A 27,145-nucleotide genomic window follows, 5' to 3' on the forward strand; every position below is an offset into this window, starting at 1 on the left:
TCTGTGACTGCCTGTCACTCTTCCAGGAGTAAATCTACTGGTGGGAACAGAGAGTGGTCTGATGCTGCTGGACCGAAGCGGTCAGGGTAAGGTCTACCCTCTGATCAACCGGCGACGCATCCAGCAGATGGATGTCCTAGAGGGACTCAACGTCCTGGTGACCATATCAGGTAGAGCACACGTTCCAACCAGAAAGTCTCGATTCAGATTCATTTTCAGTCAGTAAAGTTTTGGATAGATGGATTTTTTGTTTCCTCCCTCCTGCAGGCAAAAAGAACAAGCTGCGAGTGTATTACCTGTCATGGCTTCGAAACAAGATTTTGCACAATGACCCTGAGGTGGAGAAGAAGCAGGGGTGGGTCAATGTGGGCGACCTGGAGGGCTGTGTCCACTACAAAGTTGGTACGTTTCCTAAAGCTCAGATGTACAGGAAAAAGGAAATGGTGACTTGAAGGGAGACGGGGCATAAAAGGGCTTAAAGCTAAACAGCTTAGAGCTCAGAGGTTGCTCTAAGGCCCACTATAAGATAAATAAGGCTTATTTTGAATTTTGAATCATGCAAAGCTGCTCTAGCAGAGTCCAAGAATTAAAAAAAAAAAAAAAAATAACCATAGGAGCCATCACCCACGATTAACTCGCCACCTACTTGTTATTCCAGTGAAGTACGAGAGAATTAAATTCTTGGTGCTGGCTTTGAAGAACTCTGTGGAGGTCTACGCATGGGCGCCCAAACCTTATCACAAGTTCATGGCCTTTAAGGTGAGCATGTTCTCTAACAGGTGTCATTCTACCTGCAGGTGGCTGACTGCTTTCAGGCTGACTGTCTTTTGACTTTTTTCTTTAGTCTTTTGGTGACCTGGTGCACAAACCTCTGCTGGTTGACTTGACGGTGGAGGAAGGTCAGAGGTTAAAGGTCATCTACGGTTCCTGTTCAGGCTTCCATGCTGTGGATGTGGACTCTGGTGCCGTCTACGACATCTACCTGCCCACACATGTATGTGCGAACTGATGCAGACTGATTATGTCTTGTTTTGCATTTTCTAAATTTGAATTCTGTTTTATTTCTACAATGCCGAATCATAACAGTCGCCTCAAAGCACTTTATATTATAAAGTAAAGACCTACAATAATAGAGAGAGAACTCCACAATTAAACGACCCCCTATGAGCAAGCCCTTGGTGACAGTGCAAAGGGAAAAACTCCCTTTTTAACAGGAAGAAACCTCCAGCAGAGCCAGGCTCAGTGAGGGGCGGCTATCTGCTGCAACTGGCGGTGAAGGGACTTTTTAAAATCTCTTACCTTTTCCTCCATTTCATCCTCAGATCCAAACCAATATTCAGTGCCACGCCATCATCATCTTGCCCAACACTGATGGGATTGAGCTGCTGGTGTGTTACGAGGACGAAGGCGTCTACGTCAACACCTACGGACGCATCACCAAGGATGTGGTGCTGCAGTGGGGAGAAATGCCAACTTCAGTGGGTAAGTGAAAAGCAGATATTTCTCATCATGATGCCGGAGGTCAGAAAAATCTGAACTGCACTCTGATATGCACAAAAACAACCAAGACCCTTTGCAGGAGGTGGTCTCGGTGTGGTTCCAAACAAACTATATTTATGGTGTGAATGTGATACAAACCCAATCAGAACAAACTACCAGGTGTTATGTTACAAGAGCTAAAAAATATCCCATAGCAACTTATGCTTTGTATTCTCAGTGCAGGTAGCTACTATAGATGCGCAAAGGTCTATACGGGCTAGCAACTAGCCAAGAAATGATTGTAAACTTGGTTTTCTCACACAGCACCTTCTTCCTGTATTTACTTTTCTTGCTCCCACCCCAGATACATCTGGCCAATGAGCGGACAGAACATTCTCATGTGGCTTGCAGTGAAACATTTTGGTTTGCTTGGATTTTTTCTGTGTGAAAACAAACCAAACCACAGGAAAAAGCTACAAGTTTACCAACTTATCAGCTGATTTGGACCAGAGTAAAAAAATCTATAGGTGTGAAAACGCCCTGAGTGAAGAGTGTCTGCAGTACTGAAAAGTCCTGTGTTCAGAGACTTCTGATTATTTTACTGGGAGAAATGATCTCCCAACTGTAAAAGCAATGGTGCAAATGATGCTGGCAACTTCAGTGTGCGGCAGAGTGAAGGTTCAACCTTCAGAATAAAATAATCAGATGTGAAAAGTTCTTTTTGACCAAAGAAAAAGCCCAGCAGCAGCTTCACTTGATGCATTCGATTACACTCCAACAGCAGTCGAGGTTTCAGTTCATTTTAGACACTTTTGTTTAGTAGCTTCTTTTTTTAATCAATATATAAAAGTATTACATTTATCATTAGAAGTATTCACAAGTAAAATGACATGTTGTTTGAATTTTTACAGCTTTTTTTAAACAGCTACTTACCCTCCTTTTCCCCTTTCTGTGCTTGTGCAGCCTACATTAGGTCAAACCAGATCATGGGCTGGGGTGAGAAGGCTATAGAGATCCGCTCAGTGGAGACGGGCCACCTTGACGGAGTCTTCATGCACAAGAGAGCCCAGAGACTCAAGTTCCTTTGTGAGAGGAATGACAAGGTGAAAACATCCTTCCTTTCTTCATCCCTCCTGTTTCTCTCTATACAGTGGAGATAAATGTGAACACACCCCTGTTAATATGTCAGGTTTTTGTTGTTGAAAACACAATACTGCAATAAATCATTTCAAAATTTTTCCACCTTTGATGTCACCAATAACCTTCAAATGAAAATTCAACTGAAAAACAAATCTGTTTTGCTGGTTGCATAAGTGCACACCCTTTAACTGATACTGCTGAAGAACTTTTAATCACAGCATTCAGTCTTAACTTGGTAATATTTGCCCTCTCTCCCATGCAAAAGTGCTCGAAATTCAGTTTTATTTTTAAGCACCAAATCACAACAACAGTCCCCTCAAGGCGCTTAATATTGTAAGGTAATAACCCTACAATAATACAGAGGAACCCCAACAATCAGGTGATCCCCCTGTGAGCAAACACTTGGTGACAGTGGGAAGGAAAAACACTCTTAACAGTTCCAGTCTCAGGGAGGGGGGGCCATCTGCCACGACCAGTTGGGGATGAGGGGAGGGAAATGGTGAGGGAATATCTTGTTCATCGCCCTCTTCAGGTCACCTCATAGATTTTTTTTTTTTTACTTTTATTTTTTATAATTCCCTCCACTTTGACAAAAGCCCCTGAAGAAAAACGACCCAAACCCACGATACTGCCACCACCGTCCTCACTGTGGGTGTGGTGTTCTTTTGGTGGTGCAAAGTGTCGCTTTTGGGCCAAATGTAAATCGGACCATAACACATTATCCTACGTGCCTTTGGGAGACTCGGTGTAATTTTCTTTTGGCAATTGTCCGAGAGCTTGGATATTTTTTGTTGTTGCCAGGAAAGGCTTCTGTCTCATAGCGCTACTCTGTAATCCAGATATATGGAGAATATAGGAGGTTGTCACATGTAGTACAAACCAGTACTTTATTACTTGGGTTCACATTCAAAGTAGGGGAAAGTTTTGATAGGACTTATCTTAGTCTTTTATAACATCTACACTACTATTACTAATCTACTGTTGGTAGCCTGGCACGACCACCAAACACCATTTCACTCAGTGTAGTCTTTCATTTTCAGGTCTTCTTTGCCTCTGTGCGCCCCGGAGGTGCCAGCCAAGTATATTTCATGACCCTGGGACGCACATCCCTCATGAGCTGGTAGAGACGTGCCGCGCCGTCAGCCGATATGACAACCATTACCTAAGCAGCGACCAACAGATGACTATTGCAACTACGACCGACGAAGACGTTTTAAAGCCCAAGCTGGAGAAGCATTTTCTGAGGAGGCGGCTTCCATTTCTCATGTCCTCGGGCAGCCAAACAACGGATTAGACTGTAATCATGAACAGAAGCTAGGGATGGATATGTATTTAGAGGGGCCTGCAGGTTTTTCCTCCCCCCGCCAACCCCGGCCTTGTTGCCTGACCTTCGAGCCGATCCCCATTCTCCTCCTCTCCCTCTGAGGGACGTGGGATCTGTTGCCTGTTGACGGTATATCTTTATGTCATAGTAAAACTTTGCATCTTGTAAGTGTATGACAAAATGTGTTTGTCTAGGGGGAGGGGGCAGAACGACAGAACGCTAAACACAGCTGTCACCGTATCAGAGAAGACTGTGTGTTTGTGTGTGTGTGTGTGTTGCCACAGCTTGAAGTGTAGCTGTGTTTAATCCCGGTCCTGTCAGGTGTGTGACTACAACACTACGACTACACTTAGTTCCACAGATTGAACGGTGCTTGACATGTAAATCTTCTTTGTCTTCACTTTTTTTTTTTTCTCTCCCTTAACCTCCTGAAAGTGAAGATTTTTTTTTTTTTTTTTTTTTTAAGGGACCTCCTTGACGCATCCATTAAATACAGGGTACTGGATATGTTGGAGTTTGTGCATACTAACGTCAGACTCGCGCAGGTTTTTCAAGAACAGCTTTATCACACCTCTTGTGCTGTAGCTCATGTTGGACAAAAGTAGCCCTTTTTTTTATGACAGCATGTTGCTTTGGTGTTATTAACTAAGGTAGTCCCAGTTTTTGTTTTTAAACACACTGTATATTTTATATGTGACTTGCTGCGCATAAATAAAGAATGCAGAAATACACACAAAAATGAGTTTTAAAGGAAGAATCCACTATTTATCATCAAGAGCCTGACATTTTTTTTTTTTTTTTTTTTTTTTTTTTTTTTTTTTTTCTTCAGGGGCTTTTATTTTGTAATGAAATCTTGGCTTTTCCTTTTAATCTGTGTCTCCTTTGCAGAACCTGTCGTTCTACTGGAAATATAGAAACACACACACACCGACAAAATAGACCCAGAAATGTGAGGTTCAATACAAATAGTTGTTTTGTTTGTGTTTTTTAAGGTGGATTTTTCCTTTAAGATCAGTTTTAAGTAGGGCTAGCATAAACTGTGAATTAGCAGGTTGCCATTAAGGTAGCATGGAGGCCAGTGGGCAGAATGAGGGCAGCATGTATAGATCTCACTTAGAGGAAAGGGAGGAGGGTCAGCTGATTGTCCTCCACCTGCACTGTTGTGACATTTTCACATCTACAATCATCTGCGTTCTGAAGGAGACTTCAACTTAATGTTGCCTTAGAGGAGTTTCCAGCAATTTAAACAAAAAAACTAAACAAAAAAAAACTAAAATCCACTACTTCATAAGTGAAGACATTTAGATTTTAGGGTAGGAACACTTTAGTCTGAAGCAGCCGTGTGACTCAATGTTGGACCTCCTTTATTTTTATGTTCCTTCTTTTTTTCTTGATGCCTTCAGACATGCCACATCCAATCTGGATTAAAGAGACGCGCTACTTTAACAGAGCTCCCTTAAAATAATTTTTATTTCGTGCTCTTTCTTCCCGTGTCATCCTCGGAAACCCGAATGACAAGGCGAGACTCGTTTGTCACTTCACATGAGACAGTCTCATCCCGCCGCTGAGTGTAGAGTCCATCCTGCAGCTGTGCTTCTGTGTGAATGACAGAGCTTCATAATAGGACTCTTTAAAGGGCGGTGCCTTCGCTGTCTTTAGGGGGAAGACCCGCTGTGAGGCGCAGAAGTCGCTTTCACAGTCTTGTCGTTTGTGTAGAAAGAAAGAAGGCAAAAACATGAATGAATCACATGTTCTGATAGCAGTGTCACAAAACCGCTCCAGACAGCCAAAACCATGTGGCATACTTTTGTGTTTTTAAACTCTGTCTTAGTTTTTATTAGTGTTGTTTCCAATCATGTGTAACCCTTCAGATAAATATGCAGTGGTTTTATTTTAAATGCACACCTTTATGTTCAAAATGTTTACAGAAGCAGTTGTTTTGTTAAACCAATGTGCATCGATATGAATATTTATGGTTTCTCCCCCTCCACCGCTCCTCTTTTGTATTTTGTATTATCCCTTTTTTTTGTACTTTCATTTAGATGTTTGTGTACAGGATTAATCAACTTTTGCTCACTTTATGAATAACCCAAGCCCAGAGTGTCAATTTCACTGATTTCCTTTACATCCTCCTTAGTGCACTGTGTGTGAGTGTGCACGCTCCTGGCTGTGTGGCAGCACGGATCTAATGTTTTCTACCTGCCAGGTGACATGTCCCCCCTCGGATGTCTCTCTACCATGCCTCTAATTTATGTCCTCTGTGTGTACTATGGGAATTACTGTATTTTCTTGAAGGTCTTTTTTTTTTTTTTTTTTCTTTCATTGAATAAAATCAAAAGGAATTTACAGTGCTGCGTCATTCTTTGTAACAATCTGTAAATATTATTTACTGCTGCGTCAACAAATCGAAAATAAAATAAAAAGGAGACAAGTTTAAGAAATGCTGCTGCTCTTTCTGGGCCTGCGCTTCTTTAAAGTGGGACTAAATGGGGGGGGGAATTAGAAATGACACTCCACATTTCAAGCTACAGAGGAGGCTTGCCTGGCTTATCTGCATCAGTTGATTTTTAAGGTGGTGCATGTGTGACTATGTCAGAAGCCACATAACTGAATGATACAAAAAAAGTTATTGCATGTAAAGCTTTATATAAGACTTCATCAGACTCTCACATTGTTGTGGATGAATTTTGACTGCCTGTCACTGAGGTCCTGCTACAGCTTTTCAGTCAGGCTGAGGTCTGGACTTTGGACCACTGCAATAGCTTGATTCTTTTGTTTTTCAGTTGTTCTGTTGTAGCATTACTGCTGTGCTCGGGGATCATTGTCCTGTTGCATGGCTACAGTTTGGACATGCTCTGTTAGATAGCTGTCAGATAAATGCCCACATTTTGGTACACAGAAGTTCATAGTCAACTCAGTGACTGCAAGGTGCCCAGGTCGTGTGGCTGTAAAACAAGCCCAAATCATCACCCCTCCACCACCGTTCTGAGGAATTTATGCTGGTATGTTTTGTTTTTTTTTTAATAGCCAAATATCTCTACTTTGGTCTCATATTTCCAGTGCTTTCTCCTCACAGAACTTCCAAAAAACCCTCTTTTTTAATGATGTATGCTTCAAACAGTCAAGCAAATATACACTAAAAGAAATTATCCTAAAGTTGATTTTCTTTTTATCCACATTTCACACAGCCCGATAACTTTTTGGAACTGGGGTTCCAGATTTACTCGAGTACTTTACTAAAGTGCTTGCACCCTATTATTTTCTAATTAAAACGCTACGCTTTGCACTTCGCAGAATTTTTTTAAAAGTTTAAGTACATGTTCTCAAGCAGATTTTAAACGCATGTTAATGTTTGAACGGAGGAAAACAGGACTTGCTAATAATACACATTGACCGCAAGATGGCGCCGGTGTACACCTCACCGCCCATCGATGATCCCGCCGCACACAGGTACCACAAGCGCAATAATTTTAGTAAAGCGAGCCTCAACACTTCTGGTACAGTTTCCTCTTTAGCCTAAAATTATTATAATTATTGTTTTTATTAATTGTATGCTTTTATTTTACGTTAAGAGAGGTTAAAATCTTAAAACGCGGCTGGTTTTCAGTTTGAAACGTATGCTATTTTGAGGGTCTTGAGGTAAGTTAGTTGCTAACAAACCGTAGGGTTTGTTGTTATATCTTACACCAGACAAACATAAGACAGAAGAAAAGTACACAAGTGTTGGTATAAGAAATTCTTCTTGTCTTTCTTCCTCTTGAACAGGCGGTTAGTTGGTTTGCTTTTATTTTGAAAGAGCGGCAGAGCGGAAGGCGCCTCGTCGCTCTCTTCAGCCTGACGCAGTTTGGCTGGGTCACGCTGCAGTCCGGCCGGATGTTTTGCGTCGCCAGTATGTGATGAAGATGGGAGCGTTTTAACGCCAAGCTTGTCGTGCGGCTCCAGCGGCGGCTCTGACCAGGTGAGAACCCGCCAACAGCGTCCTCAGGGCGGACTCGTTAGCCGGAGGAGCCGCAGGTTGGTGTGGGTGAGAGCTGCAGGGAGGTCGTGACGGTGTTGGTTTGCGGTGACCGTGCACGCCCCATGCGCGCTCACAAACATCCATAATATAGTTTGTTGACTGTAGCCTCTTCAACAGGCAGACAGCGGGATGGGTGCTGCTGTGGGGTTTCGCGCCTTTTAGGCTGAAAATGGAGCTGATGCGTGTTTTTGAAATGAGCATTAAGGCAGTTTTGGGGTGAAGAAGGCCTGAGTGAAGCACAAGTCTGCTCTCTGGGGAATTCAGGAGGGAGAAGAGGCGCTCTTGTCTCTTCCTCCCACCTGTCTCCGCGTTCTCTAACTGACAGCTGTGCTGAACACTGGTTATAGTGGTTCCCCGAGGGGGTCGGACCAGTAGCAGTCCAGGCTTTGAGCTTTTGGATGGGGATGGGGAAGGGTGGGGGGCGTGGTGTAGGCACGAGCCCAACAGCTGTCTGTCCACACCCCGTGGGGCTTTTATTTAGTGACCCCACTTTGCTTTCTTCTGACCATCACCCCTGTTTCCAAACTCAAAGTGTGTCCCTGTCACGTTTAAAGGCTATTCTGTATCAAATAACATCCACTTACGCATGCGTGCTACACATGTCACAGTTAAAGAGGAAAGGTAATTAGCTGCTTCTTGGAAAATACTGCAGCTTCAGCAGTGATGTTTGGCCCTCTGACTCCACAAAGACTTCCTCTGTTCACTTTTCTGTGGTATTCATTTGAATCACGCACACACACACACAGAGGTGATGACTTTTGCCATGATATCCTGAACTTACTCTGTACTGCTGGTGGTGTTGGCAGTGCTGAGTGGATGTGCAGAGGTCAGAAAGAGGTTACAGAGAGCAAAAGGTCTCCTTCTGTTGCCTGGACCTCGGTTGGATAGGAAAAGTGGACTACAGTGATGCACTGCACTTTCTTTCCCCCCCATTTGTCATTTTTCCAAGCAGAATAGAAGGTTAATCTGTAACTTTTTATTGTTTTTAATTGACAGTGAATTGAACATCGCTGGATTTCTGCTTGTTTTGAGAACTGTGTTTATTGCACCTCAGTCAAATGTGTGATGTGTCACATCAAATTTGACATGCAAAGCCAGAGGCATTTTACTTTTTCATGATTAAAGTGGTTATTAAAATAGTCCCTGACTCGTCGCCCGATAGTTTGCAAGTCTTATCGATAAGGAAGTAAGACTAGAGCAGGTTGGACCAAACCCAGCAAGAATTAATTTCAGGCACAGGAAGAAGCCTCCTGCTGCAGCTCAGCTCTGTTGTGCTGGGTTCTCAGCGTTCGTCCTGCTGCTGCTGCTGCAGTTGTTGGGAGCAGTGCACACCTGTTTGTAAGGACAGATGGCCCCCACAGAGAGCTCCTCCTGTCTCTGTTAGAGCGTTTGGGAGCTGTGCAGTCGGTCAGCTGTTGTATGCATCTCTCCTCAGCACCCTCGTCTGACTCTGAGAGCTGACTAGGAGCACATTCTTATTTAATCAGGCATTTGTTTTCTTGTTGAGCCCGTTAAAGCCGGGGGAACACTTATTTTAGTTGGCAAACTGGCTGAGCACACACACCGACACCACACTGTTTTCTGTTGCCTCTAAATACATGCTGCTACTTGTTGCTGCCAAGATAAATGCAGCTGGATATTTCAGCCTTATCTCTCTAAATTAATTTTTCCGTTGGCAGATGCGTTGTCCTCTGGATCGTACTCAGATTCCACGGGTGTGGCTGCTGCAGCTTGGCTGCTCATTAGCCAGAGTGTTGTGTTGGCCCCTACGAAGAACCCAAAGCGAACACTGCAAATAATTCAATTAAACCTGCAATGATTAGGTATTAATTTTATAGCCAATTATACAACTACTTTGATCGTAAAGTGCAGTTGATTTTGTTATTTTTGATGCAAAAGTTTGAAATATTTGCTGCTTTGTAGCATTTGATGCTCTGTAATGAAACAGATCTTGAATAAAACCAGGCAGGTTTTTGTAAGTTCCTATTAAGCTAGAAAAACAATTCTTAACCACTAAGACAGTATTTTTTTTCTTTCAGTCACATAAATCACAACCGTATTTTCATTTCATATTTAACATTTGTCTCGTGCAGTAATTTATTTAATCATTTATGCTCTGCTCTGATCAGTTGCTTGGTGGACAAACTGTGACACATTAACATTCATAAAACGGTTGAAGGGTGTCTTTAACATCTCTATTTGAATTTTTTCGTTTTTCATTTATTGGTTGTTATAAATAGAGAGATATTGGCAAATAGCTAATATTGACAGATTGACCCACTGATAAATTGGTCTGATTCTAGTGATGAAATGCAATTATTTTTTTTTAGTAAAATAAAAAAAGGGAGCGATAAATAACAAAATAAAAGAAAACCTCTGTATCACCTTGAACCCAGATTTTCACTTTTTATCTTTGCATTTTTAACATTTTTCACTTTTATTTGTATTTTTCTATGTTTTTCCTCTTTTTTTCCTTAATGTTGTTGCTTATTAGAGTACCCCAACTAACATTGCAGTTCTGTTTTTTATGGAAACATCAGTCCATACAACAAATCTGGTGTCATGAAACAGTTGCTTAGATATGATCTCAATTTCAGTTTGAATTAGAGATTCTATGAAACCCAAACCACTGGCTGTCTCTATTAGGTTGACATGACTAGTGGACATGCCCCGGCCTTGTCACCTCCCACGGTATTACATATCGACAGTGTTATATTTTTTTTTTGCTGTTGGTACTCTGTGTTGGTGACCAGAGGGGACAAAAAAAAAAAAAAAAAAAGATCAATAGTGACACTGAGACGTTTGATTTTTTTCTTCTTTCCCCTGGCTTGCTTTGGTGCCATGCAGCACTCATGTTACAGCAGCACCTGATTATGTGCAGTTAGACAATGTCAGAGTCCCTCAGGAGCAACAAAAACATGCAGTTGATGTACAGTCTGCAAAAAATGGAGACAAAAGCTTCGGATTTGGAGGTGTAGGAGCAACTGTGTGTGTCCACCTTACTTTTATTTCATCATTTTAACACACAGGGATCAGCTGTGGGATTTGAGTTGCGCCACTTGGCTCGGATGAAGAGTCATTTGTTTCAATTTTAAAAAAAAAAGTGTCCTAGATAAACAGCTCGCATATTAAGCTGCACCATATTCATCTTTGGCATATTTGGCATATTAATTTGCACTGCTGTTATAAGCATCTGCTCTTTAACCTCTGTCCAGTCTGTGTGTCACTTTGGTCAGCTGGGTATCCATATTCAAGTAGTCTGCATGGTACTAGACTACAGTGTATTGTTCTCTGCTCTTCATTCTGGCTGTTTGGTAGAGGTGGGACTCATCAGACACTGATACAATATTATTGGGATTTTTTGCGATATTGATCAGCTTTATTGGGATTCATCACTTTTTCTCAACTCCAAATTTTGTCCTCAAAGTTAAACTTTGTCATTACAGGGAGTGCAGAATTATTAGGCAAGTTGTATTTTTGAGGAATAATTTTATTATTGAACAACAACCATGTTCTCAATGAACCCAAAAAACTCATTAATATCAAAGCTGAATGTTTTTGGAAGTAGTTTTTAGTTTGTTTTTAGTTTTAGCTATTTTAGGGGGATATCTGTGTGTGCAGGTGACTATTACTGTGCATAATTATTAGGCAACTTAACAAAAAACAAATATATACCCATTTCAATTATTTATTTGTACCAGTGAAACCAATATAACATCTCCACATTCACAAATATACATTTCTGACATTCAAAAACAAAACAAAACAAATCAGCGACCAATATAGCCACCTTTCTTTGCAAGGACACTCAAAAGCCTGCCATCCATGGATTCTGTCAGTGTTTTGATCTGTTCACCATCAACATTGCGTGCAGCAGCAACCACAGCCTCCCAGACACTGTTCAGAGAGGTGTACCGTTTTCCCTCCTTGTAAATCTCACATTTGATGATGGACCACAGGTTCTCAATGGGGTTCAGATCAGGTGAACAAGGAGGCCATGTCATTAGTTTTTCTTCTTTTATACCCTTTCTTGCCAGCCACGCTGTGGAGTACTTGGACGCGTGTGATGGAGCATTGTCCTGCATGAAAATCATGTTTTTCTTGAAGGATGCAGACTTCTTCCTGTACCACTGCTTGAAGAAGGTGTCTTCCAGAAACTGGCAGTAGGACTGGGAGTTGAGCTTGACTCCATCCTCAACCCGAAAAGGCCCCACAAGCTCATCTTTGATGATACCAGCCCAAACCAGTACTCCACCTCCACCTTGCTGGCGTCTGAGTCGGACTGGAGCTCTCTGCCCTTTACCAATCCAGCCACGGGCCCATCCATCTGGCCCATCAAGACTCACTCTCATTTCATCAGTCCATAAAACCTTAGAAAAATCAGTCTTGAGATATTTCTTGGCCCAGTCTTGACGTTTCAGCTGTGTGTCTTGTTCAGTGGTGGTCGTCTTTCAGCCTTTCTTACCTTGGCCATGTCTCTGAGTATTGCACACCTTGTGCTTTTGGGCACTCAGTGATGTTGCAGCTCTGAAATATGGCCAAACTGGTGGCAAGTGGCATCTTGGCAGCTGCACGCTTGACTTTTCTCAGTTCATGGGCAGTTAATTTGCGCCTTGGTTTTCCACACGCTTCTTGCGACCCTGTTGACTATTTTGAATGAAGCGCTTGATTGTTCGATGATCACGCTTCAGAAGCTTTGCAATTTTAAGACTGCTGCATCCCTCTGCAAGATATCTCACTATTTTTGACTTTTCTGAGCCTGTCAAGTCCTTCTTTTGACCCATTTTGCCAAAGGAAAGGAAGTTGCCTAATAATTATGCACACCTGATATAGGGTGTTGATGTCATTAGACCACACCCCTTCTCATTACAGAGATGCACATCACCTAATATGCTTAATTGGTAGTAGGCTTTCGAGCCTATACAGCTTGGAGTAAGACAACATGCATGAAGAGGATGATGTGGACAAAATACTCATTTGCCTAATAATTCTGCACTCCCTGTATTTTCTTTTTTAAAATTTAAAACAATCAAAGGTAGCCATTGATTTTGTTTTAAACAATTATTTAATTCATTAATTTATGATTTGTAGATACATGGAGGTTTCTGTCTTATTTACTCCTACTAGTGTGTATTAAGTGGCAGCTTTTTCAAGTTAAGTGTATCCAGCGTTGGATGGGTTATCGGTTGAGTTTGTTTGGCTAACGTTATTTTGGAATGGTCGTGTATGAAATTAGCTTTTTTTGTTGTTCAGTATTTAAATGTAGGGTCTTTACCTTACAATATAAAGTGGCTTGAAGCAACTGTTGATTGAATTGTTGAATTTGATGCTATATAACTGGAATTAAAATAACTTTATACCAGTGTACAAGAAAACGTAGGCAAGTTTTTTGTGTCATTTTGGGTATTGAAGTGTGGGGTTTTTTTTTTTTCTTTAACAAATGGGATCCGCTACACGTGCTACATAATCATATAAAAGACAAAAAGGCAAAGATTTGTGTTTCTGAGTCATCGGCCCTAAGTGTGCCACAACAATGCTGAGCAGGTCCCCTCCTCATACTCACTGGGACATAAAACTTTTGATGTCTCTCGCCCCCCACGCACTTGTCTTTTTTCTCTTTCAGCGCAGCCACACTCTTCTCTTTCCTCTTGCACTCTCTTAAAGGCCACAGCAGTCTTTCAGCCAGCCTTCAGCTTTTCTTTCAGTCGAAACCCCGTCACCACCACCGCCACCCTCCCCACAGCTCGAGACAAAGAGAGGAGAGTGACTGTGGCGCTCTGTAGCCAGGTGTTCTCCATTGCTGCCTGGGGCCGTAATAGCACCAGCCCTCACACTGCAGCTGCCCTCCCCAGCCTCCCATTGTGTAGCTCCATTGTTCAGCCACCCACCCCTCGTTGATTCATCGGCCACACAGGGGAAGCCCTTTCAGGCCGTGGAGTGTGTGCGTTAGCGTGCGTGCGTGTGTGCCGGTGCACGTTGAGTACGCGTGCCTTGGGGAAACTGGGTGTTGCAGGCATCTGCCCACAGCCACTCCCCTCCTCCCCCGCCTCTTGCCTCTGCACCTCATTGTAGGGCTGCTGCTGCTCCGATTGGTTAGAAGCAGCCACTCTAAACGAGGGAAGGCTGACATTGTTGGGTCCATCTGTTCTGCCACTCATTGTCCAACTTGCCTGCTTCTGCAGAGGGGGAAAAAGACACACACACAGCTCTGGAAGACAGTCGGACAGTGAGGACAGAGGCGTGAGGCTGGAGTTGGATGCTCTAAAAGAAAGAAAAAATCGATCTTGGACGTTGTTGCTGTGGGAACTTTGGGATTGGTTCTTTTCTTTCACCTGCAGCGTTTTTTAATCGGCTTTTCAAGGATTTAAAGATGTTGAAATGAGCTAGTCACATTTCCTCTCTTCATTGTTTGTTGCACTTTTTGGTCTGGTGAGTGTGATGGAGTCCCCTCCTCTCTATTATAACCTGACTTTTATACTGAAATTCATCTTCTGCTTGCTATAAAATAGAAATACTGACTTTTTAGGAGTACTTACATGGCAGGTTGCTCCTCTCGAGCCTCACTAGGCTTCCGCTGCGCTGCAGGATCATCAAAAAAACTGATGCTGGCATACGAGTAACTTAGACTCCTGTAAGTTTTCAGAAAGGTTAGAGTCATTTATAATTCACAAGGGCAAATTCAGATTAAAGAGGAAAAGATGGAGCCCACTTTCTTTGTTGCATGTGAAATATCGCTGAAAATGAATGCAACATGCAGAACCCATTAGTGACTTTTAACCACAAGAGTATTTTAAAAAAAATTCTCGGTGTGCAGGATAAGAATTTATAGCGCTGTAGCACCTGGCTACACTTTGCTCAAGTCTGCCGTCACTGCAGTTGTTCAGATTTGTGTGATATGTGTTGATATGAAACTTGATGCAGGAGGGATGGGCTTCCTGTGATGCTGTTTAAAAAATATATATTAGTGTCACATTAGTGGATAAAACAAAAAAGTTTTCTTTAAGGTGCTGCCCTTAGAGTGTGTGTGTGTGTGTGTGTGTGTGTCTGCGTGCGTGCATGCATGCAACTTTCTGACTGTGTGTCAGTGCTCCCCGTCTGTCCTGCTGAGTTTTCCCTCTAAACTCATTGGCAGTATGGAGACAGGGGTGTGTGTGTGTTTTGTGCAATGGGTGGGGGATACCTATTGCACATACCGCGCTCAGCAGACATCTGTTGCCTTGTTGCTGGTGGGTAAAGTCTAGTGCGCCACCTAGATGCACTAATGCATGCACACACTTTTTACAGTAACTTTTGCACTGTGCTGGAGACACAGGGGTCTACCCCCCCGACCCCCACCCCCCGTAGTCCTGTGCCCCCTCCCAGACCGCCTTTCAAAATGGAACCCCCCACCCCCATCCACTGCACACACTTGCACAAAGCGCTGTAAGGACTGTGTTACATATTCATTACTGGTTCCATCAAAGCCAGCAGTGGTGTGTGTGTGTGTGTGTGTGTGTGTGTGTGTGTGTGTGTGTGTGTGTGTGTGTGTGTGTGTGTGTGTGTGTGTGTGTGTGTGTGTGTGTGTGTGTGTGTGTGTGTGTGTGTGTGTGTGTGTGTGTAAGCTGATGTTTGAAAGATGCACCCGCTCAACCTGGAGGTCTGGAGATGCCGCGATGTCTTTGGGCCGTTAAAGCTGGACCCGATTTCACATGCATTCGTCTGCAGAGCTCTGCCACACAGGAAGACTTTTAAAGCCCTAGCTGTGAAAAGACTTACAGGCTTTCATTGTGACTGTTCAGGTTTTTTGATGTTAAGCAGCTCAAACTACGGGATTATGATTAGATTTATCCAGATTGCGAAAAAGATCAAATGAGGGTAAAGAAGTTGTGAAAGCAAAGGAACTAAAAGATCCAGAGCCTGCCACATTTTTACAGTCACCCCCAGTGTTTTATGTAAATATGTGCTTACTTTAAGTTATCTCAGCAGTTAATATCTTAGGGCTTTGGACTGCTTTTTCATACAAAATGTTTTAAATATGTAATCTTAGACTGTGACAAAGTAGTTTTTTCAGACTTTATTCGCCACGGTTTTCTTTCAACCTGTAGGCAAATAGCTCAATTGATTAATCATAGATATAATCACAGTAAATACTAATAAAGATTATTTGCAGATCCAAACCAACATGTCAGTCAGTTGATATTAACAGGCAGTGTTGACTGGCCTCAGATGTGTCAGCATTTGATTACATATTCTATTTAATTTTATATATATGGTGTCAAACCTCAACAACAGTTGCCTCAAGGCCCTGAGTTAAAGACCCTACAGTAATAAAGAGAAAACGCCAGCAGTCAGATGACTGCCTATGAGCAAGCACTCAGCAACAGTGGGAAGGAAGAACTCCCTTTTAACAGGAAGAAACCTCCATCAAAACCAGGCTCAAGTAGGAAAACAGGAAAGTGTTATCCCATATGCACTGATATAGTTGTTTTTTTTCCTGAAATATAATTTTGAAATAGTTCAGAAATTCTGTCATCACATAGTTTGTCCAACAGAGCGGCGCTGTCTCTACCTCAGATCTGTCTGCAGTGCATGTAGCAGAATATCATGACCGCTGAGTAAATCTCCTGAGTTACTGGCTTTTCTGGAAAATTAATATCCAATAATGCCATAATTTTTCCTTTTTACGTGTAATTACTGCAGCTGTGTATATTAAAAAATATCAGCAGATAGATCTGTATTGACCTGATATCGGTCAGCAAACCCATCACAAGCTAGTGTACTGGTAGTGTGCCGGTCCCAAGCACGGATAGGTGCAAGGGCATCCGGTGTCAAATCTTTGCCAAATCAAACACGTGGATCCAACCATTCGGTGTGATGACGGCTTGGTAAATAAGGGAACAGCTGAAACTACCAGGTGGAGCTTTATTTATTAGCTGGCAAACTATATGCAGTCTGGGAGCCCATCAGCTGGCCTGCTGACTTATCCTCTGGGGATAAGAGCCAGTGATTCAGGGCTACTGGTGTAGGTGGTGGATATCTGTTTCAGCACTCTGTGTTCTGATCACTGGTCATTGTTTCCAAATGGCCACAAGAACTACCAGATGTGATTGTTTAGTAGAACTTGGATTGCAGTCGAGCAGAAACCAGAAAGCTTTCAGTACGGAGAATATTGTCTGGTACCTGCAAACTGTATAAAATCAGATGGTATTTATCTGTTGTGTCATATCAGTTTTACACTGAGGCAAACACTACTTTGCACAATAGTATGACGAAGACCAGGAGACCTTTTAAAGCTGTTCAGTTGTTTATTAGAACTAAGAATTATTTGTTTCCCTGATCCAGAATGGTGAAAGAAATTAAGCTGCAACAAGAAAATGAACAAATAGTGTAAAACATCAGCTATCCGCTAAACTATTATTATCTGTATGGGCTGAGGATTTCCTAACCTCTACAGATATCTGTAGATAGACTATTAAATAAATTGATTGCTCTTGATTACCCTCTTTAAGGCTATGAATGATTTGTCAGCTTTTGATTCATGTGGAGATATAATAGTGGTAAATATTGAAAAAAAGAGATTGCACTTCAACAGTAAAAACTTAGGTGGACTGCTAAAGCCCAAGCCCAATAAATCTATTCTAAATGCCTTTATCGACCCCAAACTGCCCGCTGTGAGATCTTTTTAGAGCGTACTCACATTTTTCTTGTAGCAACACAGTCAAATGTTTAATATTTTCTAACATTGATGTTATTCTGCTGCCGTCATTCACAGTTTCGCTTTATCTGGATCTGTTAGTGTTGGCGTGCCTGACCAGACTGTCTGAGGTTATGCAGTGCTGATGCGATGCTCGCGCTTTAGATTAGCTGATTGTTAAGCCTGAGAGAAGATCATCAGTCTAGTTGATGTGCTGCAAACTCGGTCCCACTCTCTCCACAGCAGTATGAGTCACCTTGGGTCGTTAGTGTGTTTGTGTGTGCATCACAGGGCACCATCAACACCCACAGCACTTAATGCCAAGGTCCCAGTCCTAATCAGTGCTGCGGGTCTATTGTTGTCTTGGTGGGTTACCAGTGAGGCACACTTAAGCCCCTCTGCCCCCTCCCGCAGCAGACCTTTTTGTAACATGTGTGAATTAAGGCGGGTCGCCGGCTGAACGCCGCAGCCTCTGTCTTGGCATTTGGATGGGAGAATGCTTTCAACAGCTGTAGCTTAGCAACAGTAGCTCAGCCACGTTGCTAGGCAGCCCTTTTTCATAAAATGCACACTCACTCCACCCCTTGTCTAACCGATCCTCCCCGTTCTCCCAACAGCTTTAAGTCACTTCCCCATTTTCATCATTTGCTCTGCCCTGCTTGTCGTCAGGATTGTGTTCTGGCTTGGAAAAATTTTTAATTTTGTAGGTGCGAAGATTTTAAACTTCAAAGTAGAGTCCAGTCAAAATACATCAAGCTGCATATTTAGAGTCAAATCTAATAAAATAATTTAAAAAGCCAACTTTGTCCCAAATAAACCTTTAAAAAGTTCATTTTTCACTTCTAAAAGCATTTTTGCTGTTGTGGAATTTTCCCACAGATTTCACCTCAGGATTAGTCGAATGTCTCTAATTTCATGTTCTCAGATTAACTTTTCCTTTATCACAAACCTCTAAACCTTTATTAAACCTTTATTACAGATCAGACTAGTCTAACCTCACACCTGATGCTCGAATACAATGCCCCAATTGACTTCATAGCCTTCAGTGTTTTAACGAGTGACCTCGGTGGGAAGAAGCATATGGGCCTTAATTATCAGGTAGAATGAGGAGGGAGAAAGGTCCAACCGCCCTAGTTCACCCTCTGCCCCCCCATAGATTAATGTGCTGTGGTGTGGTGCTATTAAAAAAAAAAACACACACACACACAAAACGCGGGAGTCCATTAATTAGGGATAGAGGCCCCATCAGCTCTTTGTGTCTGCCAGCCTGTGCCTGACCGGATTCCCCCAACTGCTCTGCGCAGCCAGTCAGAGCTTTTTTTTGTTTTGTTGGCAGAACAGATGGATCCAACGCTGTTAGCCGAAAATTCTAGGTGTAAAATCAGATTTCCCTAAAATGACAGTCGGTGTTGACTTTAGATTATCGTTTTCACACAGCCTGAATGCAAATTCTCTTTTTTGCAAATGATTTCTCCCTGGAATTTCATTGGAACTGCTGTGGTAGCAAATGCTACACTCTTTTAAGCCAAGGTTTTCACCCATATATAAGTTTAAGTAGGGATTTACCCAATTTCCCTGTTTGCCTTTGTGCCTTTGCATCATTTATATATGTAATATAAATGACACATTTGCATTTGAGTACCACTGTGTGTATCATTAGCAGAGAAGAAAGTTACGTTTTCTTCTGTTTCCAGTCTTTAAATGCTTCTTCTAACTGGTCTCAGAGTTATTAGACGTTAATATCATTATTATTTTTTTATTTACTTTGTCTTCATTTTTTTTAATTCCCTTAGTTTCAGTCAGCTTCCAAAGTGGGTTTGCTCATGTTAGTTTATCTTAGCTACATGGCTTAGCTACTGTCGTCTGACAGTCATGCAGAATATAAAATTAAAAATATGAACCGACGCCAGTCAAATGTAGTCAAATCATGGAGCCAGGATTTGACTACATTGGGCACGGCTTGACAGCTAAATCCATCTTTTATCTACAGTTTACTCACTCGCTCCACCTTTCTTCCTTTAGGCACCAATGAGTCAAGTTTTGTGAGTGGGCAGCAGTCAGCCCAGTGTGCTGGATGTCTGTGACAGACACATGGGTCAGAAGGACCATGTGGAGGCAGGTGCAGGCCATATCCTCGACCTGGGGCTGGATTTGGAGTATCTACACGTAGCGGGGGGTGACCGGCAGGCTGGCGGCGCTGACGGGCCCCCTGCTATGGAGGAGCAGGGGGAGAGCACCGCTGGCTCCCCTCCACTGACCGTCCTAGAGGAAAACAGTGGGTCCGACGCAGAGGGCGAGTCAGCGTTGACCTCCAGCTCCACCCTCGCTCCAGGTACCGACTCGGATGGAGGAGACGGAGGGTTGACTCACAGTAAGAACACCCACCAGCCGCTCTGCCGGACCCAGTGTGTGGACTTAGGCACCGAAGGCCCTCCCGAGCCCCCATCTGAACTTCTAGCAGAGCTTGAATGTGACGCCCATGCCCAGTCCACGCTCGACTCCCCGTGCGAGCACCTGCCTGAACCTCCACCCAGTCTGTCTGCTTCAGAGCCTGGCTATGAGGCTGGTGGGAAAGAGTACCAGGCTAAGCTAGAGTTTGCCCTCAAACTCGGCTACTCTGAGGAGACGGTGCGACTGGTGCTGTCTAAGCTCGGCCCTGACACCCTAATCAATGACATACTGGGAGAGCTGGTCAAGCTGGGCACCAAGTCAGACAGTGAGCAGCCGGCTGGATTATTAGCCTCTACCTCATCCTCTTCATCTTCCTCATCCTCCTGTGGTTGTTCTGATTTGCTGGAAGGCCAGAGGTCAGACTCACCCTGTCATTCAGACTCTTTGTGTGACCAGGACAACCTGCGGCCAGTCGTGATAGATGGCAGCAATGTAGCCATGAGGTGAGCTCTATTATTATATATGTATATATGTTTGTCAGTGGAAACTGCTGTAAAGAAACACATTCAAATCATAAATGTTTATTTACGCTGTCTTTTACCTTTGCACCGTTTTCACAGCCATGGGAACAAGGAAGTGTTTTCCTGTCAGGGCATCCAGCTGGCTGTAGATTGGTTCCTCGAGCGCGGCCATCAAGACATCACAGTTTTTGTGCCTGCGTGGCGGAAAGAGCAGTCCCGACCCGATGCCCCTATAACAGGTCAGTAGAAGACGCGGTTTAACTAAAATCCATTTTCTTAACTGCTTATGCACCTTAGGGTCGTGGGGTGAAAGGCCCCAAACACATCAGCAGTAACTCACAGGGCTAAAGCTCCAAAATAGGTAATAATGGTTTTCTAGCACCGCATTTCCCCCCCAGCCTTACTATAATCCTTTCCTTCACAGATCAGGAGATCTTACGTCGCCTAGAGAAGGAAAAAATCCTGGTGTTCACGCCTTCACGGCGTGTCCAAGGTCGACGTGTGGTCTGCTATGACGACCGTTTCATTGTCAAGCTGGCCTATGAGTCAGATGGCATCATCGTCTCCAACGACAACTACAGAGACCTGGCTAACGAGAAGCCCGAGTGGAAGAAGTTCATAGATGAGCGGCTTCTCATGTATTCCTTTGTCAATGATAAGTGAGTAGGGAAGGATGTTATGAGGTCATTCATGACTCTTATCTTTGAATCAGAGTGATGTTTAAAATAATGAATAAAGTTGATTTACAAATAAAATCTCACACTCTGATATAAGGAAGGCATTTTTCACTTTGCTATATGTGGGGAATCAATTATTCTGTGCCTCCTTTAAAGCTTCCACACTTGAAGCTGGTGAAGCAGCTTTAAAGAATGTGTATGGACACCATCGTATTTCCTCTAATAGCGAATTAATGCTCTCATCCTTTCTAATCTTGCAGATTCATGCCGCCAGATGACCCTCTTGGTCGTCACGGCCCCAGCTTAGACAACTTCCTGAGAAAAAGGCCCGTCATGCCTGAGCAGAAGAAGCAGCCTTGTCCATACGGTGAGAAGAAAGTCATGAAATACACGTCGAAATAACGCACATGAAACATTTTGTACTTTTCAAGAACAACGTAATAATTTATATTGAATTAGAGTCTCTCTCACAGTGTGTGGTGACATTGGACCTCATATGCAGATGCGTTAGTGGAGACTTTCTTATTCTGCACAAAGTTATCATCAGATTTATGACGTGTGCACCAGCCCATTTTTTTCTCACCTCTGTGCGTATGCTGCTAAATCAGACTCATTCTAAATCTGTCGGCATACAGCCACACCCCCATTTCTCTATATATTTCTCTGCATCTGTATATTTACCAGGAGGTGAAGTGGACAGAGCGGTGATGATGTCGTGCAGTTAGTAAATGAGCTCCCCTTTCTCTGCCCACTCTGTGTGTTTACTTGTTTACTGAAGCGCACGTTGTGTCTCTTTGCTTCAGGAAAGAAGTGTACTTACGGTCACAAATGTAAGTACTACCACCCGGAGCGAGGCGCCCAACCTCAGCGTGCCGTGGCTGATGAGCTGCGTGCCAGCGCCAAGACCTGCGTCGTCTCAAAGAACCAGGGCGACGCCGGGCTGGTGAAGAGCCACAGCGTGCCAGCTGGCAGCATCGACGCCAAGAAAGGCGCACCGAAAAGGCAGTCGGACCCCAGCATCCGAGCTCTGTCATACAGCGACGCCGAAGAGAAGCTGCTGGCCAAAGGGAGGGTGGAGGTGCAGAAGAATACTGTGTGTGGCAGCAGCACCAGCAGTAGCAGCTCCACTAGCGGTAGCTGCGGTGGGAGTATAAGCATGTCCCCGGCCCCAGGAGGCCCACCATCCACTCTTGGCCTCCCACAAGAGCAGCAAGCGAGAGCAGTGATGCCTCACGGTCACTTACCAGCCCCCAGCCATGACCTTTACCCTCACTGTGAGTCTCCAGACTTAAGCTACTATTCAGTAACACGTGCTTACTCAGGCCTGAGCCTCTCCTCCAGACGGAGCCCAGACTGTCGCTTCCCCAACGACACAGACCTGCGGCTGGGCTCAGCCGGCTCTGAGTGCAGCAGCGAAAGCAGCGTCAGTTGCGGCAGCAGCTGCGACTCGTACGGCGAGAGGCAGTGTCCCGGATGCCCCCCGGACCCCTTACTGGAAGACGCTGTCCATTTTCCTAATCCCCACGGCCGACTGTACTCCCATCATGCCACATCTAGCCATGAACTTTGTGGCCTGCATCCTGCCGAATACACAAACATTCAGCACAGCCACACGCCCAGCACAGGACTACACCCTTACCACCTGAGCGCCGCACGCGGGCAGAGCTGCGCTCATGATCCGCCCCCACTAGAGGCTCCCCCAAAGCGGCCCCTCTACCCCCTGCCCCCTCATCTCCAGCACCAACCGCTGACTGCGCGGTCCAGCTGCCCAGGCGACTACCACTCTCTGCCGCAGTCCAACCCCGCACCCCCTGGCTCACCCCTTGGCCGCTGCCTGGCCCCAACGCGAGCAGAAAGTGTGTCCGACTCACACCTGTACGAACACCTCTCCACATCACACCATCACCACCGACCAAAAGCCCTGCCCAGCTGGGACAAGTACTACAGGCAGCCGCCGCTGCCGCCATCCAGATACGAGCCGCCTACCTACCAAAGCCTGCCAGACACACGGCAGTCGTCCTGGCACACTCCTCCATGGGCGCAAGACGGCTACGGCCAGCATCACTCCTCTCACCCAGCTCTCCACCCATCCCCAACTCATTACCTCAGCCACCCACCGCCCCCAGCCCACTCTCCTTGCCCGCCTCATCCATCCAGCACGCCTCTCCCGCCATACCCACCTCACAGCTCTCACCTTACCGTGCCCTCCCATGCCTCTCCCTCCTACATGTCACAGCACCCAGAATCCCCCGCGCACAGTCGCTACGGCGATGCGAGGGAGAAAGTGTACATAAACCTGTGCAACATCTTCCCCTCAGACCTGGTAAGCCGGGTTATGGCCAGAAGCCCCCACATCACAGACCCCCAGCAGCTGGCAGCTGCCATCCTTGCAGAAAAAGCCCAAACAGGCTACTGAGGAGGGAAGGCAAAGACGAGCTAAGTAACTGCTTCGCATAGCAACACTGGTAAATGGACTGGTACTTGCAGCGCGCCTTTCTACTCAATTTAAGCACTCAAAGTGCTTTCTCACTCCCTCAGACTTCTGATTGGTAGACTACCTGCTCTACCACCTGAAACACAGCCGTCCCTACACTGCTGGGATTACACTTTCAGATTGTCTGTGAGGAGAGCCGTTTCTTTTCTTATATTAATAATCAAACAATGCAAAAGTCTCCAGGACATAAAAAGCTGAAGATAATCCAAATCCAGGTCTGGTCACTGTGCAGCAACAACTTTTACCAGGTGTGGAAAGAGAGCGAGACACTGGACGAAGTCTGAGATTTTGACTTAACCTGCGACAAATGGAGATTTGTTCTAGACCCCGCCGCCCTGCTGTTGTTTTTAATTTGTACTGTAGCTTTGCATACAGGACGTTTATACAAGGGCACCTTTGGTTTTACACCCAAACCATAATCTGGTGAGTTGGTTTCACAAAAATACATCAAAAATGTGACTGAATTTAAGAGTTATTTATACATAAACACACATTTATGTGTATTGTACACTGAGTCAAATGGAGCCACCACATGGACCGGGTCTTGTCCCGTGTCAGCCGTCATCAGGTACTCAGTTATCACTCAGTGGTTTCAAACCTCTGTTTGTCCCAGGTGTGTTCCATGAATTTCTGTGTGTGTGTGTGTGTGTGTGTGTGTGTGTGTGTGTGTGTGTGTGTGTGTGTGTGTGTGTGTGTATGGGGCGTTTGTGGATTTTTTTTCCCATGTTGGTAAACATAGGTGTCGAGAAGATGGTCATCTTATTTGAGATGACGTCAGTTTTTTGGTCAGAGTTGTAGCTGCAGAGATGGGTGACCCTGTCGTGTGTACCTTAGTTTTAGTAAGGGACATCTCTCTCGCTCTTTCTCTCTGGCCCTTTCTTTTGGGTCGACTCTGGTATCTGCTACAGACAGAACATCCGGCCACCGGTAAATAAACCATGTATGTATTGTAAATATATTTATCAGATTCCCTCTGCTGTGCTTTTGGCTAACAGCGTGTACTGTCGTCTGTAGCAGATCCCAGCTGAATCCATGCTTGACAGAGAAAAACCTTGTTTGATACAAATTGTATCATTAACTAAGTCGCTGATGTTATATACAGTACATGGACTCGATGATCCGTATCTATCAAACACTCTTGATGTATTGCTGTATGATAAAAGTGCAGTGACAAAACTTTTGTTCCAATCGAGATGTTCCAACTTTTAATCTTGTGGAAATAGCTTTGAGACAATTATTTCAAATATATTTTAAACAAAAGGAGTTGGGTGCCTACTATGTTTAGGCGCCGCAGCTTCGTTACCTTTTGGGTTTAAAGCTGGCTTATTGTTATTTTATTTTTTTTATACAGGAGCTCTGGTTAACAAATACTTGCTAGGTACTCATCGGAAATAAGAAAAGGTTTAGGTTTCAGTATGAGGTTTGGGCCAGTCCATGTTAGGATTTTTTAGCCTCTTCTTAAAGTCAGGAAATAATGTTCAATTATGCTTTAAATAACATAAAATTGATGTTTTTTCAGAAATCAATTTATTGTCTCTATTAAAAGGGACCTTTTATGTGAATTTCCAGTAATGTATTTTTATTCTGGGAGTCCACTAGAGTAGCTTTGCATGATTTGTAGTTCTTAAAAAACAACAACAATAAAAAAACCTATCCATACAGTTCATTCTGGATCTTAGACATTTTCGCTCCCAGCTCTTTGAGGCTCCTCCTCCCTAAAAGGCTACTTTGTTCTGATTGGCTAGCTCTCATCAGACTTCGGGAAACAGAACCCAGTGCTTGACCATATTAGGAAATCGAGTTGATGTCAGCTCAGCAGAAAAGTTAAAAAAAAAATAAAAAAAAATCAAGCATCAGGACTCAGGAGCAGCCTGAGGCCTGGAGTTTATGCTAGCAGACAAGTGCGTACAGTGACCTCAGTAAAAACTTTGATCACGTTTAATTGCAGTCAACATTGTAGCATTGTTTATGTATGGCAGAATATAAGGAAAAGCATAAAAAGGTCGCCTTTTTTTCCTGGGTTGAGTGCACAGACCCCAGCCATGTTTGTAAAGGGGACTTATATATTTAAAATCCTATGGCGGCCATTTTGAATGTATCTAAAGTTCTACTGAAGCTCTACTCAGAGTGTCTGCCATAGCAAACAGATGTGGTCTTCATGTAACACTAATTCATCACCTCACTATTGAATTATTTGGAATAACGACAATATAAATCTAGCAAAGGTTAGCGAGCTAAGCTGCTAGCTGCTTTCTAGTAGTCAAATGTTGAAAACTTCTGTCCGATATTTAAATACAAAATATTAAAACTCCTTTAGCCTTAGTGGATTACTGCCTGGTAGCTCAACAAATGAAGACAATATTTCAGTTTCAGCATTTAGAGGTTAAATTACAGCTGCCTTGGCAACCCAAGCACTTCCTTAGAGAGAAATGTTAGCATTAGCTATGCGTTCAAGATGCTACCTGCCTGTGGGACTATTGAGGAAGACATACTTCTAATAGCAGGATGCAGCATTAAGTAAAATGTTCACCAACTTTATATTTTTTATTTTCCTTTCAATGTTAATGTTGCTGGAGTTCTTCAGAACACAAGTTTGGCTGTTTTCGATCGACTGGAGGCCCTAAACTGTAAAGTTCAAAATGGCCACCGAGGAAGTAAAAGTCTAGCACTTGAGCTCATCGTACCATTAATCACAAGCCAGCTACATATAGCCCACTGGTTTCTTTCCTGTCCAACACATGCTGTTGATGAGAGAGAACCTTTGTGTGTATTGAAGAAGCGCCTTCTCTCTGGCCTCCTGGCACTGTGTGTCAGCGTGGCACCTGAGGGTGGGCCCAAAGTAATGCCTCTTCGTGGCATTGTGCTTATGACACATCCAATAATCTGAACTATGTTCAGCAAACTGTTATGCATGTTTTTGATTTGTTTAGTTTCTGCATGTGTTCTTGTTTAATTTATGTACATATCCGTGTTCCTGGAAGCATGTCTTGCCGTTATTGTGACGTGATGCTAGTTGTTGTTTAAGTGTTGTTTTTAGGTTTAACTGTACACATAACAAACTTTTTTCCTTTTTGGTGTGTGAATTTTTCACTTATTGTCCGGTCTTGATTTCTACAACACTGGATATTTACTTCTTGGGATTAAGAAGCCTGTGATGGATGACGTCCCATTTTTCTCCAGCTGTTTCCTTTGGAAGTGCACTCAGCCATATATAGCAATATGCTGACTTGCGGATATTATAACATATAAAAACCTATTATTTCACGTAGTATTTACATTTAGAACACTGTAAGTACTTCAATATTATAACACTTTCTGCTGTAACTGTGATTATTCATTAAAGAGTACTGCTATAAAAGATGGTGAGTCACAGAGGGTCGTTTTAAGTGTCTGTTTTATAGAACCATTGTTGGGGTCGTTACTCAGAA

At 43.6% G+C, this 27,145-nt stretch overlaps 2 protein-coding genes across 8 annotated transcripts in view; both read left to right on the plus strand.

Annotated features, from left to right (window-relative positions):
• The window catches only part of LOC116319199 (mitogen-activated protein kinase kinase kinase kinase 4-like), a 38,447-nt gene extending 32,156 nt beyond the window's left edge, over positions 1-6,291 (plus strand). For all 4 annotated transcript variants that reach the window (XM_039606916.1, XM_031738459.2, XM_031738461.2 and 1 more), the window contains 7 exons: positions 27-170; positions 268-402; positions 659-759; positions 845-994; positions 1,323-1,482; positions 2,443-2,582; positions 3,660-6,291. In XM_039606916.1, coding sequence (XP_039462850.1) covers positions 27-170; positions 268-402; positions 659-759; positions 845-994; positions 1,323-1,482; positions 2,443-2,582; positions 3,660-3,743 — 914 coding nt within the window. In that variant the 3' untranslated portion in view covers positions 3,744-6,291. The remainder of the gene's footprint in view (positions 1-26; positions 171-267; positions 403-658; positions 760-844; positions 995-1,322; positions 1,483-2,442; positions 2,583-3,659) is intronic.
• A 1,233-nt stretch (positions 6,292-7,524) lies between these two features.
• Positions 7,525-27,075, plus strand: LOC116319215 (probable ribonuclease ZC3H12C). 4 transcript variants are annotated; one of them, XM_039607101.1, is made up of 7 exons: positions 7,525-7,582; positions 7,709-7,901; positions 19,657-20,528; positions 20,646-20,785; positions 20,971-21,205; positions 21,484-21,590; positions 22,027-27,075. In XM_039607101.1, the coding sequence occupies exons 3-7, from the start codon at positions 19,726-19,728 to the stop codon at positions 23,637-23,639; spliced, it is 2,898 nt and encodes a 965-aa protein (XP_039463035.1). In that variant the 5' UTR covers positions 7,525-7,582; positions 7,709-7,901; positions 19,657-19,725; the 3' UTR covers positions 23,640-27,075. The 4 variants fall into 4 exon arrangements, with proteins under 4 accessions (XP_039463035.1, XP_039463036.1, XP_031594341.2 ...); XM_039607102.1 differs by having other exon boundaries at positions 7,542-7,957; XM_031738481.2 differs by having other exon boundaries at positions 7,542-7,901.
• Positions 27,076-27,145: the final 70 nt, after the last annotated feature.

This window comes from Oreochromis aureus, linkage group 23 (assembly GCF_013358895.1).
Source record: "Oreochromis aureus strain Israel breed Guangdong linkage group 23, ZZ_aureus, whole genome shotgun sequence".
Taxonomy (NCBI): domain Eukaryota; kingdom Metazoa; phylum Chordata; class Actinopteri; order Cichliformes; family Cichlidae; genus Oreochromis; species Oreochromis aureus.

What these genes read in the sequence shown, in the direction of transcription:
- LOC116319215 (XM_039607101.1), top strand. Translation starts at nt 19,726, where the DNA reads ATGGGTCAGAAGGACCATGTGGAGGCAGGTGCAGGCCATATCCTCGAC. An exon ending in GGCAGCAATGTAGCCATGAG is followed by an intron (nt 20,529 to 20,645) that starts GTGAGCTCTATT and finishes CCGTTTTCACAG; the next exon opens with CCATGGGAACAAGGAAGTGT. An exon ending in TATTCCTTTGTCAATGATAA is followed by an intron (nt 21,206 to 21,483) that starts GTGAGTAGGGAA and finishes CTAATCTTGCAG; the next exon opens with ATTCATGCCGCCAGATGACC.